At 42.0% G+C, this 15,664-nt stretch overlaps 2 protein-coding genes across 2 annotated transcripts in view; both read left to right on the forward strand.

Moving 5' to 3' along the window:
* Positions 1–550: 550 nt before the first annotated feature.
* LOC311115369 (NLR family CARD domain-containing protein 3-like) overlaps positions 551–15,664 on the forward strand; it is a gene marked incomplete at its 3' end in the record, with an annotated part of 123,064 nt that continues 107,950 nt past the window's right edge. The window contains exon 1 of the mRNA XM_084190551.1: positions 551–601. The remainder of the gene's footprint in view (positions 602–15,664) is intronic.
* Positions 2,032–15,664, forward strand: part of LOC311115364 (NACHT, LRR and PYD domains-containing protein 3-like) — a gene marked incomplete at its 3' end in the record, with an annotated part of 35,050 nt that continues 21,417 nt past the window's right edge. Inside the window, 9 exon segments of the mRNA XM_084190547.1 lie at positions 2,032–2,048; positions 2,429–2,513; positions 2,643–2,871; positions 3,317–4,657; positions 4,660–5,071; positions 5,365–5,538; positions 6,161–6,334; positions 7,350–7,523; positions 7,936–8,109. Coding sequence (XP_084046673.1) covers positions 2,661–2,871; positions 3,317–4,657; positions 4,660–5,071; positions 5,365–5,538; positions 6,161–6,334; positions 7,350–7,523; positions 7,936–8,109 — 2,660 coding nt within the window. The 5' untranslated portion in view covers positions 2,032–2,048; positions 2,429–2,513; positions 2,643–2,660.

Genomic DNA, 15,664 nt, shown 5'->3' on the forward strand with positions numbered 1-15,664 from the left:
GTTGAGGACCTCAGAACCATTTTGGATGCATTTATGACACACTACAGTGATCCCCTCAGGTTTCATCTTACAAATAAGCAAATACATGTGGATGAAGATGGGACTTGCTTAACAACTCTGCAGTATTTGAGGAATGCATTAGATGCATAAGCTCTGAGTGGATGCTGGAGCATTACTGTGTGAAAGAATTGGGCATGGTCCGGCCAATTGAAGTACCACTGAGCAACAAAGAAGGTTATAAAACAAGGTCATTTCAATAGAGCTACATGGTCCCCAGGGTATATGAATATAAAGAGACATGAGACAAAACAATCATAATGAATAAGATTACATGGACAGGGGGACCTGATCCTAGGTCAGCACTCCTCCTCTGGGACACTTCCCAGGAGTCACCAGGACCAAGAAACAGAACACTTACTGTTGTAAAGTCTAGTTACAGCAGGTTTTTACTGCCATCTAGTGGAAGATACCAATACAACACTTTATTATCAGGATGGGGAGATGGTTGAGCTGAAACAGAAAGTAAAGTTGTTCTTTTGTACAGGATCCATTTTGAGACGACAGAGCAGAAAACACGATATGGAGAGAACAAAAAAATAAAGTGAGTATTTCTAAGTATTTCTGAACAATAATCTAAGCCTATAACTTCAGTTTATTGTTGTAGTGTTATTATGCAATTAATAATGGCCGTGTTTAGTTAATTCAATTGGAAGTTATCAAAAATAACCTGGCTGTTGTTGACAAGCATGGGCCTATTCAGTTCATATCCATATTATTAATATTTGATTCAGTGATTGAAATTACGACCCCATTCTCAGTAGCCTATTCCAGCAGGTTACTGGGCAACAGAAGCACTTCCTACCTCAACATCGTCTTGCTATTCATGTTAAATAAATTAGTCTGTCAATTTGAACTAAGCAAGCTGCTAAATCATTCAGCTTACATCTTGTCTACATCTTGCCCAGGCTACTGGAGGCTGTCTGAAATAAGATGTAGGCATATCAGGGGCTATGTTTTGAGTCATTGGGCTAGAAAAAGTCATTGCATTAAATCACCTGACTGTTTGGATGTGTCTGTTACTTAATGTTTTATTGCTGAGAGATAATGAATAAAAGAGAACACTGTGTTAACCGCAACCAACATGCTGGATCTCTGTTTAGGGGTCAGTGCTCTAAAAGGAGTCTCTCTGGGGAGAGAGAGGATGGGGGCCCTGCATCTAAAAGGAGTCGCTCTGGGGAGAGAGAGGAGGGGGGCCCTGCCTCTAAAATGAGTCTCTCTGGGGAGAGAGAGGAGGGGGGCCCTGCCTCTAAAATGAGTCTCTTTGGGGAACATGACACCAAAGACAAGAGGTGAGCTGAAAATATTGTTCAAGAATTTATATTCCAAAGTGCTATATAGGAGTAAAGAAAATCACATTTGTGATTTTTCATCAGAAATGATTACTAATAGGTACCTTCAATGTAACTATTGTAGATTTTAGATGTGATTGAAAACCATTGTTTAGCTGGAATGTAATGTTCGTATCCTGTATATTTGACTGTGATACGTGGTCGTCTCACCTAGCTACCTTAAGATGAATGCATTTACAGATGCCATATCTTCATTTGACCTAGTTTCTCACAGCAGGAAAATAATCCTGCAGCAATAGCAAATGTGCATTTTTATGTGGATTATAATTAAAGGATATTTTCTGTAGGGGTTCATACTATTTTCATCAGGGAAAATCAAGTCTGACATTTTAAAGTGGAAATTACACACGTTAGACACCTTTATAAAGCCTTGTAGTGGTTTAATAATGTATTTAAACAATAAAAGCTAATTGACCAACATTTCTGAAAATGGATATATAGCGTTTTGGAATGAAACTCTTGTTTCCCCATCTGAGCTCAGAGTAGATGAGAGATGTAATGTTTGTCTCTGTTGTGTTGAAGCCCAATCAAGCAGGAGAGACCAGCCTCCCCTGTACCCAGCTGTGTGTCCATGAAGAGTGACAAGTCCATGCATCAACCTATAGTGTTTAGAGAGGGAGACTTTTCTAGTGAACAAAGGTAAGAAGAACTCATGGGTCATGGTCAGTGAGTTAAACAACACTGTCTCTAGTCATTTCTCCTCTCCCATTTTCCCATTTATTTTTGTTGTTTTCATAATCCATAGGCTAAACCTTTTTTCCATTTTCATAGTCCTGAAACAAAATTAAACAAACACAACATTCCCTCCCTGTGTGTGTGCGTGTGTGTGTGTGTGTGTGTGTGTATGTGTGTGTTAAACTAACACAACATTCCCTGTGTGTGTGTGTGTGTGTGTGTGTGTGTGTGTGTGTGTGTGTGTGTGTGTGTGTGTGTGTGTGTGTGTGTGTGTGTGTGTGTGTGTGTGTGTGTGTGTGTGCACTCCCTGGATGAGGAGATGTAATCTCATGTTTTGTCCCCAGAAACCAACAGGGGAGATCAGAGTCAGAGATTCTCAGTGGTCAGTTTTCCCAGAGTCATCAAACAGACCTGGCCTCCATATTCAGTGTATGTGGTCCTGTTATGTACATTTGTTTTTGTTTACCTCAAGTAAAGTTGATCTGTCAATCATTCATTCATGTGTTAATGAGAAAGCATTTAGTCTCTTGCTTAACTGATTTACTTTATTTATTTCAGTTGCTTGAAGAGAATATTATGACATTTGTGAAGAACGAGCTGAAGATGTTCAAGAGGATTCTTAGTCCAGAATTCCCAGAAGGCTTTGAGAGTCAAAAGCATGATAAGGAAGTGGTGGACGCTGAAGATGAGAAGCAGGAGAGCAGTGCCAGAGAGGGGGCTCTGAAGATCACACTGCACGTTCTGAGGAAAATGAACCAGAAGGAGCTTGCTGACACACTGGAGAAAAGTAAGAGCTGTCTGCCTCATGTTGAATGCTGTTTTAGAACATTTAAAAGCTGTAGCTAAAGTACAGCTAAAGTAGCTGTGTAACTCAATGATATTGTAGCAGCCTTAACACAACACCTAGTGACCTCATCAAGTAGCAGCAGGGATGTGTTGTGTTGTGTTGAGAGAGAGAGAGAGAGAGAGAGAGAGAGAGAGAGAGAGAGAGAGAGAGAGAGAGAGAGAGAGAGAGAGAGAGAGAGAGAGAGAGAGAGAGAGATGCCATCAATAATACCAATAATTATATAAATCAGTCACACCAGTGTGTAATGAATAATGAAAACATTTACAGATTTATACAGACAAGAGAATCAATTATTATAATTTAAACTTCATAACACAGTCTTACAAAACTGTAGGCATTAAAACAGACGTAATATTAATATCCTCTGTGTTATTTCTTCATTCAGATGAGCTTGCTGTGATTTGCCAACGTGAACTCAAATCTAATCTAAAGAAGAAGTTTCAATGTGTATTTGAGGGGATTGCTAAACAAGGAAACCCAACACTTCTCAATAAGATTTACACAGAGCTCTACATCATAGAGGGTGGAACAGGAGAGGTCAATAATGAACATGAGCTGAGACAGATTGAGACAACAACCAGGAAACAAGCAAGACCAGAGACTGCAATCAAATGTAACGACATCTTCAAACCCTTAACTGGACAAGACAAACTTATCAGAATTGTGCTGACAAAGGGAGTCGCTGGCATTGGAAAAACAGTCTCTGTGCAGAAGTTCATTCTGGACTGGGCTGAAGGAAAAGCAAATCAGGATGTCCAATTTGTATTTTCATTCCCTTTTCGGGAGCTGAATTTGATAAAAGGGGAAAAACACACTTTGATTGAACTTCTCAATCACTTCTCAAAGGAAACCAAAGAATCAAGAATCTCCAACTACGACAAGTACAAAGTTCTGTTCATCTTTGATGGTCTGGATGAGTGCCGACTGCCCCTAGACTTCCAGAAGAACAAGATCTGTTGTGACGTCACAGAGTCAACCTCACTGGATGTTCTGCTGACAAATCTCATCAAGGGAAATCTGCTTCCTTCTGCTCTCCTCTGGATAACTACCCGACCTGCAGCAGCCAATAAGATCCCTTCAGTGTGTGTTCACCAGGTGACAGAGGTACGAGGGTTCAATGACCCACAGAAGGAGGAGTACTTCAGGAAGAGATTCAGTGATGAGGACCTGGCCAGCAGAATCATCTCACACATAAAGACATCAAGGAGCCTCCACATCATGTGCCACATTCCAGTCTTCTGTTGGATTTCTGCAATAGTCCTTGAACACATGCTGAAACATAAGAGAGAAGAGATGCCCAAGACTCTGACTGAGATGTTCATACACCTTGTGGTGTTTCATACCAAACAGAAGAATGAAAAGTATATTGGGAAAGAAGAGACAGGTCCACACTTGAATAAAGAGATAATTCTGTCACTGGAAAAACTGGCTTTTCAACAGCTTGTGAATGGCAATCTGATTTTCTATGAAGAAGACCTGAAAGAGGCTGGCATTGATGTCATTGAAGCCTCAGTGTACTCAGGATTGTGCACACAGCTCTTTAAAGAGGAATGTGGGCTGTACCAGGACAAGGTGTACTGCTTCGTGCATCTGAGCATTCAGGAGTTTCTGGCTGCTGTATATGTGTTCCTCTCAATCATCAACAACAATGAGAATCTAATGGCCGAACCGCAAGTTACTGAAGTTACTGTCTACAAGAGTGCTGTAGATAAAGCCTTACAAAGTGAGACGGAAACCTGGACCTTTTCCTCCGCTTCCTTCTGGGCCTCTCACTGGAGTCCAATCAGAAGCTCTTACGAGGTCTACTGACAAAGACAAGACGCAGCTCACAGAGCCATGAAGAAACAGTCAAGTACATCAAGGAGAAGATCAGGGAGAATCCCTCTCCAGAGAGGTGCATCAATCTGTTCCACTGTCTGAATGAACTGAATGACCATTCTCTAGTGGAGGAGATCCAAAGCTACCTGAGATCAGGAAGTCTCTCAGAAGCCAAACTGTCACCTGCACAGTGGTCAGCTCTGGTCTTTGTGTTGCTGACTTCAGAAAAGGAGCTGGATGTGTTTGACCCGAAGAAATACTCCAGATCAGAGGAAGGTCTTCTGAGGCTGCTGCCAGTGGTCAAAGCCTCCAGAGCTGCTCTGTGAGTACATAAAATGTCATTTAAGTACTAATCATCAGGAAGAAATATTCAGTTTAGAGAAATATATGTATTATAATATGTATATAATATATTATATTATATTGAAAAACTTACTGAATCAGTGCATTGGTGTTCACATTTGTATAACAAATATGACCATGCAATTCTAGGAGACGGAAGATTAATCTATATGTTGTTTAAGAGAATAAACCAAATGCATCTGCCATTGTCCTTCTACACTACTGGTGTTAAATTAACAGTGTGATTGTGAAATCATGATGATCTCTTTGCAGGCTGTCATTCTGTGGACTCAAAGAGAAAGGCTGTGCTTCTCTGGTCTCAGCTCTGAAGTCAAACCCCTCACACCTGAGAAAGCTGGACCTGAGTAACAATGACCTGAAGGATTCAGGAGTGAAGCTGCTCTCTGCTGTCCTGGGGAATCCCCACTGTAAACTGGAGACTCTGAGGTCAGTATTCCTGTAGTTGGTCAACAAGTGATAACTGTTCACCAGATCCACATGTGTTTACCAGGCACACATAGTCCACACCATATGTGTTTGGACAGTGAAGCTTACAGTTTTAAATTTGGTGCTATGCTCCCGAGTGGCGCAGCGGTCTAAGGCACTGCATCTCAGTGCTTGAGGCGTCACTACAGACCCCCTGGTTCGATTCCAGGCTGTATCACAACCGGATGTGATTGGGAGTCCCATAGGGCGGTGCACAATTGGCCCAGTGTTGGCCAGTGTAGGCCGTCATTGTAAATAAGAATTTGTTCTTAACTGACTTGCGTAGTTAAATAAAATAAATATGCTCCACCGTTTTGGATTTGAGATAGAATGTTTCATATTAGGCGACAGAACATAATATCACCTTTTATTTGAGGTTAATGGTGAGAGGTTAGCATGTTTTGTTGTAGACTCTAACTTTCTCACTGACTATTATTCATGATTCATTCATGATCTTTCTCAATCATGGCATCATTAGGATTCACTCAGTAGTGTTTAGAAACATGTTATCTACTCACAGAAAGGAAATTACTCAACACCAAAGAATAGCAGTGTGGTTTTAATATGATTTGACTCTTTGCAGGCTGTCAGGCTGTCTAGTCACAGAGGAAGGCTGTGCTTCTCTGGTCTCAGCTCTGAAGTCAAACCCCTCACACCTGAGAGAGCTGGACCTGAGTAACAATGACCTGAAGTATTCAGGAGTGAAGCTGCACTCTGCTGGACTGGGGAATCCCCACTGTAAACTGGACACTCTGAGGTCAGTATTCCTGTAGTTGGTCAACAAGTGATAACTGTTCACCAGATCCACATGTGTTTACCAGGCACACATAGTCCACACCATGTGTGTTTGGACAGTTAAGTTTACAGTTTTACATTTGGTGCTATGCTCCAGCATTTTGGATTTGAGATCAAATGTTTCATATGAGGTCACAGTATATAATGTTACCTTTTATTTGAGGTTATTTTCATACATATCTGTGTTACTGTTTAGAAATGAATGCACTTTATGTATCTAGTTCTCCCATTTGAAAAAGTCGTAATAATTTGGACATATTCACCTATATTGTCTTGAAGTAGTCATAAGTTTAGTATTTGGTCCCATATTCCTTACCCGCAGTGATTACATCAAGCTTGTGATTCTACAAACTTGTTGAATACATTTGCAGTTTGTTTTGGTTGTGTTTTGGATGATGTTTTTCCTAATAGAAACTGAATGGTGAATAATGTCCTGTCATTTTGGAAACACTTCACTTGTATTGTCAGTAAGAATAGAAGATGTTTCTGAACACTTCTACATTAATAATAATATGCCATTTAGCAGACGCTTTTATCCAAAGCGACTTACAGTCATGCGTGCATACATTTTTGTGTATGGGTGGTCCCGGGGATCGAACCCACTACCTTGGCGTTACAAGCGCCGTGCTCTACCAGCTGAGCTACAGAGGACCACATTCATGTGAATGCTACCATGATTATGAATAATCATGAAGAATCGTGAATAATGATGAATGAGGAAGTTACAGAGGAACAAGGATCATACCCCCTCTGTTATTGGTATTGGTGAGAGGTTAGCTTGTTTTGTTGTAGCCTCTGTAACTCTCTCACTCATTATTATTCATGATTCATTCATGATTTTTCTTAATCATGGCATCATCAGGATTAATTTAGTAATGTTTAGAAACATGTTATCTACTCAATTAGACAGAAGATGAATCCAGTCATCATCCACCATTCAGTTACTATTGGGCAAAACATGATTTGACTATTTGCAGGCTGTCAGGCTGTCTAGTCACAGAGCCAGGCTGTGCTTCTCTGGTCTCAGCTCTGAAGTCAAACCCCTCACACCTGAGAGAGCTGGATCTGAGTAACAATGACCTGGAGGATTCAGGAGTGAAGCTGCTCTCTGCTGGACTGGGTAATCCCCACTGTAAACTGGAGACTCTGAGGTCAGTATTCCTGTAGTTGGTCAACAAGTGATAACTGTTCACCAGATCCACATGTGTTTACCAGGCACACATAGTCCACACCATATGTGTTTGGACAGTGAAGCTTACAGTTTTAAATTTGGTGCTATGCTCCAGCATTTTGGATTTCAGATAGAATGTTTCATATGAGGCAACAGAACAGAATGTCACCGTTTATTGGAGGTTAATGGTGAGAGGTTAGCATGTTTTGTTGTAGCCTCTGTAACTTTCTCACTCATTATTATTCATGATTCATTCATGATTATTCTTAATCATGGCATCATCAGGATTACTTTAGTAGTGTTTAGAAACATGTTATCTACTCACTTAGAAAGGAAATAACTCAACACCAAAGAATAGCAGTGTGGTTTTAATATGATTTGACTCTTTGCAGGCTGTCAGGCTGTCTAGTCACAGAGGAAGGCTGTGCTTCTCTGGTCTCAGCTCTGAAATCAAACCCCTCACACCTGAGAGATCTGGATCTGAGTAACAATGACCTGAAGGATTCAGGAGTGAAGCTGCTCTCTGCTGGACTGGGGAATCCCCACTGTAAACTGGAGACTCTGAGGTCAGTATTCCTGTAGTTGGTCAACAAGTGATAACTGTTCACCAGATCCACATGTGTTTACCAGACACACATAGTCCACACCATATGCGTTTGGACAGTGAAGCTTACAGTTTTACATTTGGTGCTATGCTCCAGCATTTTGGATTCGAGATAGAATGTTTCATATTAGGTGACAGTACAGAATGTCACCTTTTATTAGATGTTAATGGTGAGAGGTTAGCATGTTTTGTTGTAGCCTCTGTAACTTTCTCATTCATTATTAATCAGGATTTATTCATTATTTTTCTTAATCATGGCATCATCAGGATTCATTCAGTAGTGTTTAGAAACATGTTATCTACTCACTTAGATAGAAGATAAATCCAGTCATCATCCACCATTCAGTTACTATTGGGCAAAACATAACCCAAAACACAACCAAAACAAACTGCAAATGCAACCAACGGGTTTGGGACCAAATACTAAACTTTTGACTACTTTAATACACTATAAGTGAATTGGTCAGAGTACTTGTAGCTCCTCCAGTGACAGGCATGAGGCAAGAGGTCTTGATTTGAATACAGGGCTTTAATGCTGGTCAACCCGTGAGAACTGGTTTAAAGAAAGAAAAAATACATTAACAAAATAATGCATATGCATGTCTCACACATCTGGCGTTATAATCAAGCTCATACAGCTAGACACTTTATGTATATTTTACACCAAAAAATGACGCACGTAAACACAAACACCCTCATAGCAAAATAAATAGTCAACAAACCTCATTGCTGCTTATCACACAGAGGTGCTAAACATCCTTTTAAATGTCCTTTATCTTCTTCTGTATACTTTCTTTGTAAGTATGCACTTAAACACGATAACAGTGGAAAAATAATTCGCTTTTTGCGGTAAAGTTTCCTCGGTGTGTCGCTAAAAGGCGCTAGGGTGACAACACTCGGGCGGAACCAATAATTAGTTCCGTCTTGCTGTAAACGTACAATTCAGAAGAAATTAAATAATAAAAAGTGCAAATACATGAAATAAACTAAAGTGCTAATACATTAAATAAACTGGCGACAGAGGCAGTTACACTCCCACCAAATCACAAGTGATTTCTTAAAACTTGGAGACAAACCTACTGCATGAATAAATTAAATGAAACTCTGTCCTAATAAACAACTAATAAACTGTGTGTGAGTGTATGATAGAACCACCAGTCTGCTTCTAGCAATGTAACTGTTTTCTGAATGGGTCTCTCCAGGTAAACAGGTTTGGCTGTACGCTTTCCTCTTCCATCCAGGGAGGAGTCACTGATGAGTAACTTGAGTCTCCTCACTCTTTCATCACTTCCAGGATACACCTCGATGACTCTTGCTAGCTTCCATTGGTTTCGTGGTGTGGCAGCATCTTGTAACAGAACAATGTCACCGACCTTTGCATTTCTGCGATCTTTGGTCCACTTCTGTCTGTGTTGGAGATTCAGGAGATACTCTTTTTTCCATCGTACCCAAAAATTGTTGGTTAAGAGTTGAACTCTGCGCCATCTTTTGCGGAGGTAGAGATCCTCCTTGACAAACTTTCCAGGAGGAGGGAGAATGATTGTGGATTTCATGGTCAAGATGTGGTTTGGTGTCAAGGGCTCTGGACTGGTAGAATCGTTCAGATGATCAGTGGTTAGAGGTCTGCTATTCACAACCGCCATAACCTCATATAGAAATGTTCGTAGGGAAGAGGAGTCAAGTTGTCTGGACGACTGTTCTAGAATGGACGCCAGGACACTTCTGATAGTGCGGATTTGTCTTTCCCAGACTCCACCCATATGACTTGAGGCAGGGGTGTTCATGATGAACTCGAAGCCCAAATCTTTGAGCTCTTCTTGATCCATCTCTTTCAGTGCTTCAATGAACTCACGCCTTGCTCCGACAAAGTTTGTCCCTTGATCACACCTTATCTGCCTTACTGATCCACGAATGGCGATGAATGAACGCAGAGCATTGATAAAGGCATCTGAGGTCAAGTCATCAAGTGCTTCAATGTGAACTCCTCTTGAACACATGCAGGTGAGCAACAGCCCATAACGCTTTAGCTCCTTTCTTCCTTCCTTAATGTGAAATGGTCCGAAGCAGTCCATTCCACAGTAAGTGAATGGAGCAGTTGTTTCCATCCACTCTTCTGGAAGGTCTGCCATCCTTTGTTGCTCTGTGCATCTTCGGAACCTTCTGCAACTTGTGCACTTGTGAATATGGGATGAAACAAGCTTGCTGCAACCCAGGATCCATATGCCATTGGATCGGAGTTCATTTATAGTCATTCCTCGACCTTGATGGTACACTCTCTCATGATAGTGCTTGACGAGCAATGCAGAAACATGACTGTCTCTAGGAAGTACTGCTGGATGCCTCACATGTGGATTTAGGGCAGCATTAGCTAAGCGGCCTCCTACTCTGATTACACCTTGATCATCCAGGAACGGACATAGTTTGTGCAACTGGTTGGCTTTGTCTTTGACCTTTGTCTCCTTATGATGTCTAAGGCGTTGAATTTCTTGAGAGAGAGTTGCTTCCTGGACCATCTTGATTATGGTCAGCTCCGCCTCTTTCCTTTCCTCCAAGTTCGAGGCCTCACAGGACTTTGGCTTGAGACCTTTGATTTCCTTAGCACGGCGCTTGAGTCTGGCAACAGCCTTCACCATTTTTGCCCAGTCTGAGAACTTGTGTAGACGATCTAAAATTGTTTTTGCTTCTTCTGCCTGAGTGTCATGAACCTGAGCTTTCTTGACCTCTGGGTCACTGCTCTCGATCTCTCCCACCATGACAACTCCAATTGGTAGCTCTTTTTGCCAAAGAAGGTCTGGACCTGTGAACCAGTTAGAAGCTGTGAGTTGTTCTGCTGTGACACCCCTTGAGGCGTGGTCAGCTGGGTTGTCTTCTGAAGCTACATATCTCCATTGTCTGGCCTCTGTGCTTAGCTTGATGCGTTCAACTCTATTTGCTACAAAAACATGAAATCTTCTGGCTTCATTACTGATGTATCCAAGTACAACCTTTGAGTCAGTCCAGAAACATTCTTGTTGGCAGTCTATTTCTAATTCTTTCTTGAGCATGTCACTGGTCCGGACTGCTACCACTGCTGCTGACAGCTCGAGTCTTGGTATGGTCGTGACTTTAGTAGGAGCAACTCTTGACTTTCCCATGACCAAGGAGCAGTGGACCTCACCTGATGTACTGACTGCTCTTAGATACGAGCACTACAGTGTGCAATCACAGCAGCAAGATTTGTGACCTGTTGCCACAAGAAAAGGGCAACCAGTGAAGAACAAACACCATTGTAAATACAACCCATATTTATGTTTATTTATTTTCCCATTTGTACTTTAACTATTTGCACATTGTTACAATACTGTATATATACATAATATGACATTTGAAATGTCTTTATTCTTTTGGAACTTCTGAGTGTAATGTTTACTGTTAATATTTACTGTTTACTATCTACTTCACTTGCTTTGGCAACGTTAACATACGTTTCCCATGCCAATAAAGACCTTACATTGAATTGAACTGAAATTGAATTGAATTGAGAGAGAGAGAGAGAGAGAGAGAGAGAGAGAGAGAGAGAGAGAGAGAGAGAGAGACAGAGAGAGAGAGAGAGAGAGAGAGAGAGAGAGAGAGAGTGTGAGAGAGAGAGAGAGAGAGACAGAGAGAGAGAGAGAGACAGAGAGAGAGAGAGAGAGAGAGAGAGAGAGAGAGAGAGAGAGAGAGAGAGAGAGAGAGAGAGAGAGAGAGCGAGAGAGAGAGAGAGAGAGAGAGAGGGGGAGGGGGAGGGATTCAGTGCTATTCTATTTCTCCCCTGAATGAAGGACTGAAGACACTCTGAGATTAAAAAGCAGAAAAGAAAGAGAAGGCGGAGTCACAGTGACGGAGTGTCCCTCAGACAACAATGTGACAGCCAATAGGGCTTTAGGAGGAGGGAGATATGCTTCTATTGGGCTATTGTCGGAGGAAATGAGTTAGTGACACCAGGTTATATTGAAATTCTACTTGATTAGCACCTACTAGGCTTAAGGCGATGTTAGCCTTTAGGCTCACATGTCAACAAGAGCAGGAAAGGACAGGGGACAGCAGAGAAGGATAATACCAGATGGAGAAAGTGCCGTGTCAGTGACACAAATTACCATCCAATAAAAACATCTGCTTTTCTCCATACCGTCATGACTGTAGCAGATATTTCAAAACGTTAAAAACAAGTCATTTAAATGACTCTTAATACACATTTCCATCAGAACCATCAGAACTCATAGCTATAAAGCAGTTGGATACAAAGCTTACCTCATGCTTCAGATCGATAGTGAAGTCAGTCTTGAGTGGGTCCTCTTTCCCTTTGTTTGAGAGCCTGGAACATCACATCACTGTCTATTGGAATTCATAGTTAGAACTGAATACAATGATTATTACTTTCCCTCGACCACTAGGAATGTTGATGATAGACTGAAACAAACAGTGTAACAAAAGGTTTTGTCCAGCAGAACACATTACTGCTGAGATGGGGTTGCTATGCAGGTTTCTAAAGACCACTAGGGAAAAAACAAGGTCAATGTTAGAAGGGATAGAATAGGCTTAAAGGACGACAGATGGAGACCAGGGTTACAGGAGGGTAGAAGGAGACTAGTTTTAACAGAAGGTAGATGGAGACCAGGGTTAAAGGAGGGTTGAAGGAGGTAAGTTTTAACGGAAGGTAGATGGAGAGTAGGGTTAAAGGAGGGTAGAAGGAGACTAGTTTTAACAGAAGGTAGATGGAGAGTAGGGTTAAAGGAGGGTAGAAGGAGACTAGTTTTAACTGAAGGTAGATGGAGACCAGGGTTAAAGGAGGGTAGAAGGAGACTAGTTTTAACAGAAGGTAGATGGAGAGTAGGGTTAAAGGAGGGTTGAAGGAGACTAGTTTTAACGGAAGGTAGATGGAGACCAGGGTTAAAGGAGGGTAGAAGGAGACTAGTTTTAACAGAAGGTAGATGGAGAGTAGGGTTAAAGGAGGGTTGAAGGAGACTAGTTTTAACGGAAGGTAGATGGAGACCAGGGTTAAAGGAGGGTAGAAGGAGACTAGATTTAACAGAAGGTAGATGGAGAGTAGGGTTACAGGAGGGTAGAAGGAGACTAGTTTTAACGGAAGGTAGATGGAGACCAGGGTTAAAGGAGGGTTGAAAGAGACTAGTTTTAACGGAAGGTAGATGGAGACCAGGGTTAAAGGAGGGTAGATGGAGACTAGTTTTAACAGAAGGTAGATGGAGACCAGGGTTAAAGGAGGGTAGAAGGAGACTAGATTTAACAGAAGGTAGATGGAGAGTAGGGTTACAGGAGGGTAGAAGGAGACTAGTTTTAACGGAAGGTAGATGGAGACCAGGGTTAAAGGAGGGTTGAAAGAGACTAGTTTTAACGGAAGGTAGATGGAGACCAGGGTTAAAGGAGGGTAGATGGAGACTAGTTTTAACGGAAGGTAGATGGAGAGTAGGGTTAAAGGAGGGTAGAAGGAGACTAGTTTTAACGGAAGGTAGGTGGAGACCAGGGTTACAGGAGGGTAGAAGGAGACTAGTTTTAACAGAAGGTCGATGGAGACCAGGGTTAAAGGAGGGTAGAAGGAGACTAGTTTTAACGGAAGGTAGATGGAGACCCCGGTTACAGGAGGGTAGAAGGAGACTAGTTTTAACGGAAGGTAGATGGAGACCAGGGTTACAGGAGGGTTGAAGGAGACTAGTTTTAACGGAAGGTAGATGGAGACCAGGGTTAAAGGAGGGTAGAAGGAGTCTAGTTTTAACGGAAGGTAGATGGAGAGTAGGGTTAAAGGAGGGTAGAAGGAGACTAGTTTTAACGGAAGGTAGATGGAGACTAGCGTTAAAGGAGGGTTGAAGGAGACTAGTTTTAACAGAAGGTCGATGGAGACTAGGGTTACAGGAGGGTAGAAGGAGACTAGTTTTAACGGAAGGTAGATGGAGACCAGGGTTAAAGGAGGGTTGAAGGAGACTAGTTTTAAAGGAAGGTAGATGGAGACCAGGGTTAAAGGAGGGTAGAAGGAGACTAGTTTTAACAGAAGGTAGATGGAGACCAGGGTTACAGGAGGGTAGAAGGAGACTAGTTTTAACGGAAGGTAGATGGAGACCATGGTTACAGGAGGGTAGAAGGAGACTAGTTTTAACGGAAGGTAGATGGAGACCAGGGTTAAAGGAGGGTAGAAGGAGACTAGTTTTAACGGAAGGTAGATGGAGACCAGGGTTAAAGGAGGGTAGAAGGAGACTAGTTTTAACGGAAGGTAGATGGAGACCAGGGTTAAAGGAGGGTAGAAGGAGACTAGTTTTAACGGAAGGTAGATGGAGACCAGGGTTACAGGAGGGTAGAAGGAGACTAGTTTTAACGGAAGGTAGATGGAGACCAGGGTTAAAGGAGGGTTGAAGGAGACTAGTTTTAACAGAAGGTAGATGGAGACCAGGGTTAAAGGGGGGTTGAAGGAGACTAGTTTTAACAGAAGGTAGATGGAGACCAGGGTTACAGGAGGGTAGAAGGAGACTAGTTTTAACGGAAGGTAGATGGAGACCAGGGTTAAAGGAGGGTAGAAGGAGACTAGTTTTAACAGAAGGTAGATGGAGACCAGGGTTAAAGGAGGGTAGAAGGAGACTAGTTTTAACGGAAGGTAGATGGAGCGTAGGGTTAAAGGAGGGTAGAAGGAGACTAGTTTTAACAGAAGGTAGATGGAGACCAGGGTTACAGGAGGGTAGAAGGAGACTAGTTTTAACGGAAGGTAGATGGAGACCAGGGTTAAAGGAGGGTAGAAGGAGACTAGTTTTAACAGAAGGTAGATGGAGACCAGGGTTACAGGAGGGTAGAAGGAGACTAGTTTTAACGGAAGGTAGATGGAGACCAGGGTTAAAGGAGGGTAGAAGGAGACTAGTTTTAACAGAAGGTAGATGGAGACCAGGGTTAAAGGAGGGTTGAAGGAGACTAGTTTTAACGGAAGGTAGATGGAGACCAGGGTTAAAGGAGGGTTGAAGGAGACTAGTTTTAACGGAAGGTAGATGGAGAGTAGGGTTAAAGGAGGGTTGAAGGAGACTAGTTTTAACAGAAGGTCGATGGAGAGTAGGGTTTTGAGGGTGTGAACTGGTATGGTAAGATTACCTAGTGGGGACAGTAACTGAAAGGTTGCTGGTTCGAATACCTGAGCCGTTAAGGTAAAAATCTGTCTGTGCCCTTAAGCAAGGCACTTACACCTGATTTGCTCCAGGGGGCGCCGTACTACTATGACCCTGTAAAACAACACATTTCACTGCATCTATCCGGTGTCTGTGACAATACATTTACAAATATTTTATTTATTTATTACAACAGTTAATTTAACAATGCTGGTTATAAATCTTGTTGACATTCATCCAAGGACACCTTGACTTGCATTACACTCTCACTCCAGAAAAATATTCTCATGAAATCATATGACTCATAGTTAGAGAAAAGGATTCCTGTAAACGCGGCCTGCTACAAGCAGGAAACAAGTTATGGATGTGTGATCTATCTTGGCATCTTTTTGGGGTAACCAC

This window comes from Coregonus lavaretus (genome assembly GCF_964263955.1).
Source record: "Coregonus lavaretus genome assembly, contig: HAP1_SCAFFOLD_564, whole genome shotgun sequence".
Lineage (NCBI taxonomy): Eukaryota > Metazoa > Chordata > Actinopteri > Salmoniformes > Salmonidae > Coregonus > Coregonus lavaretus.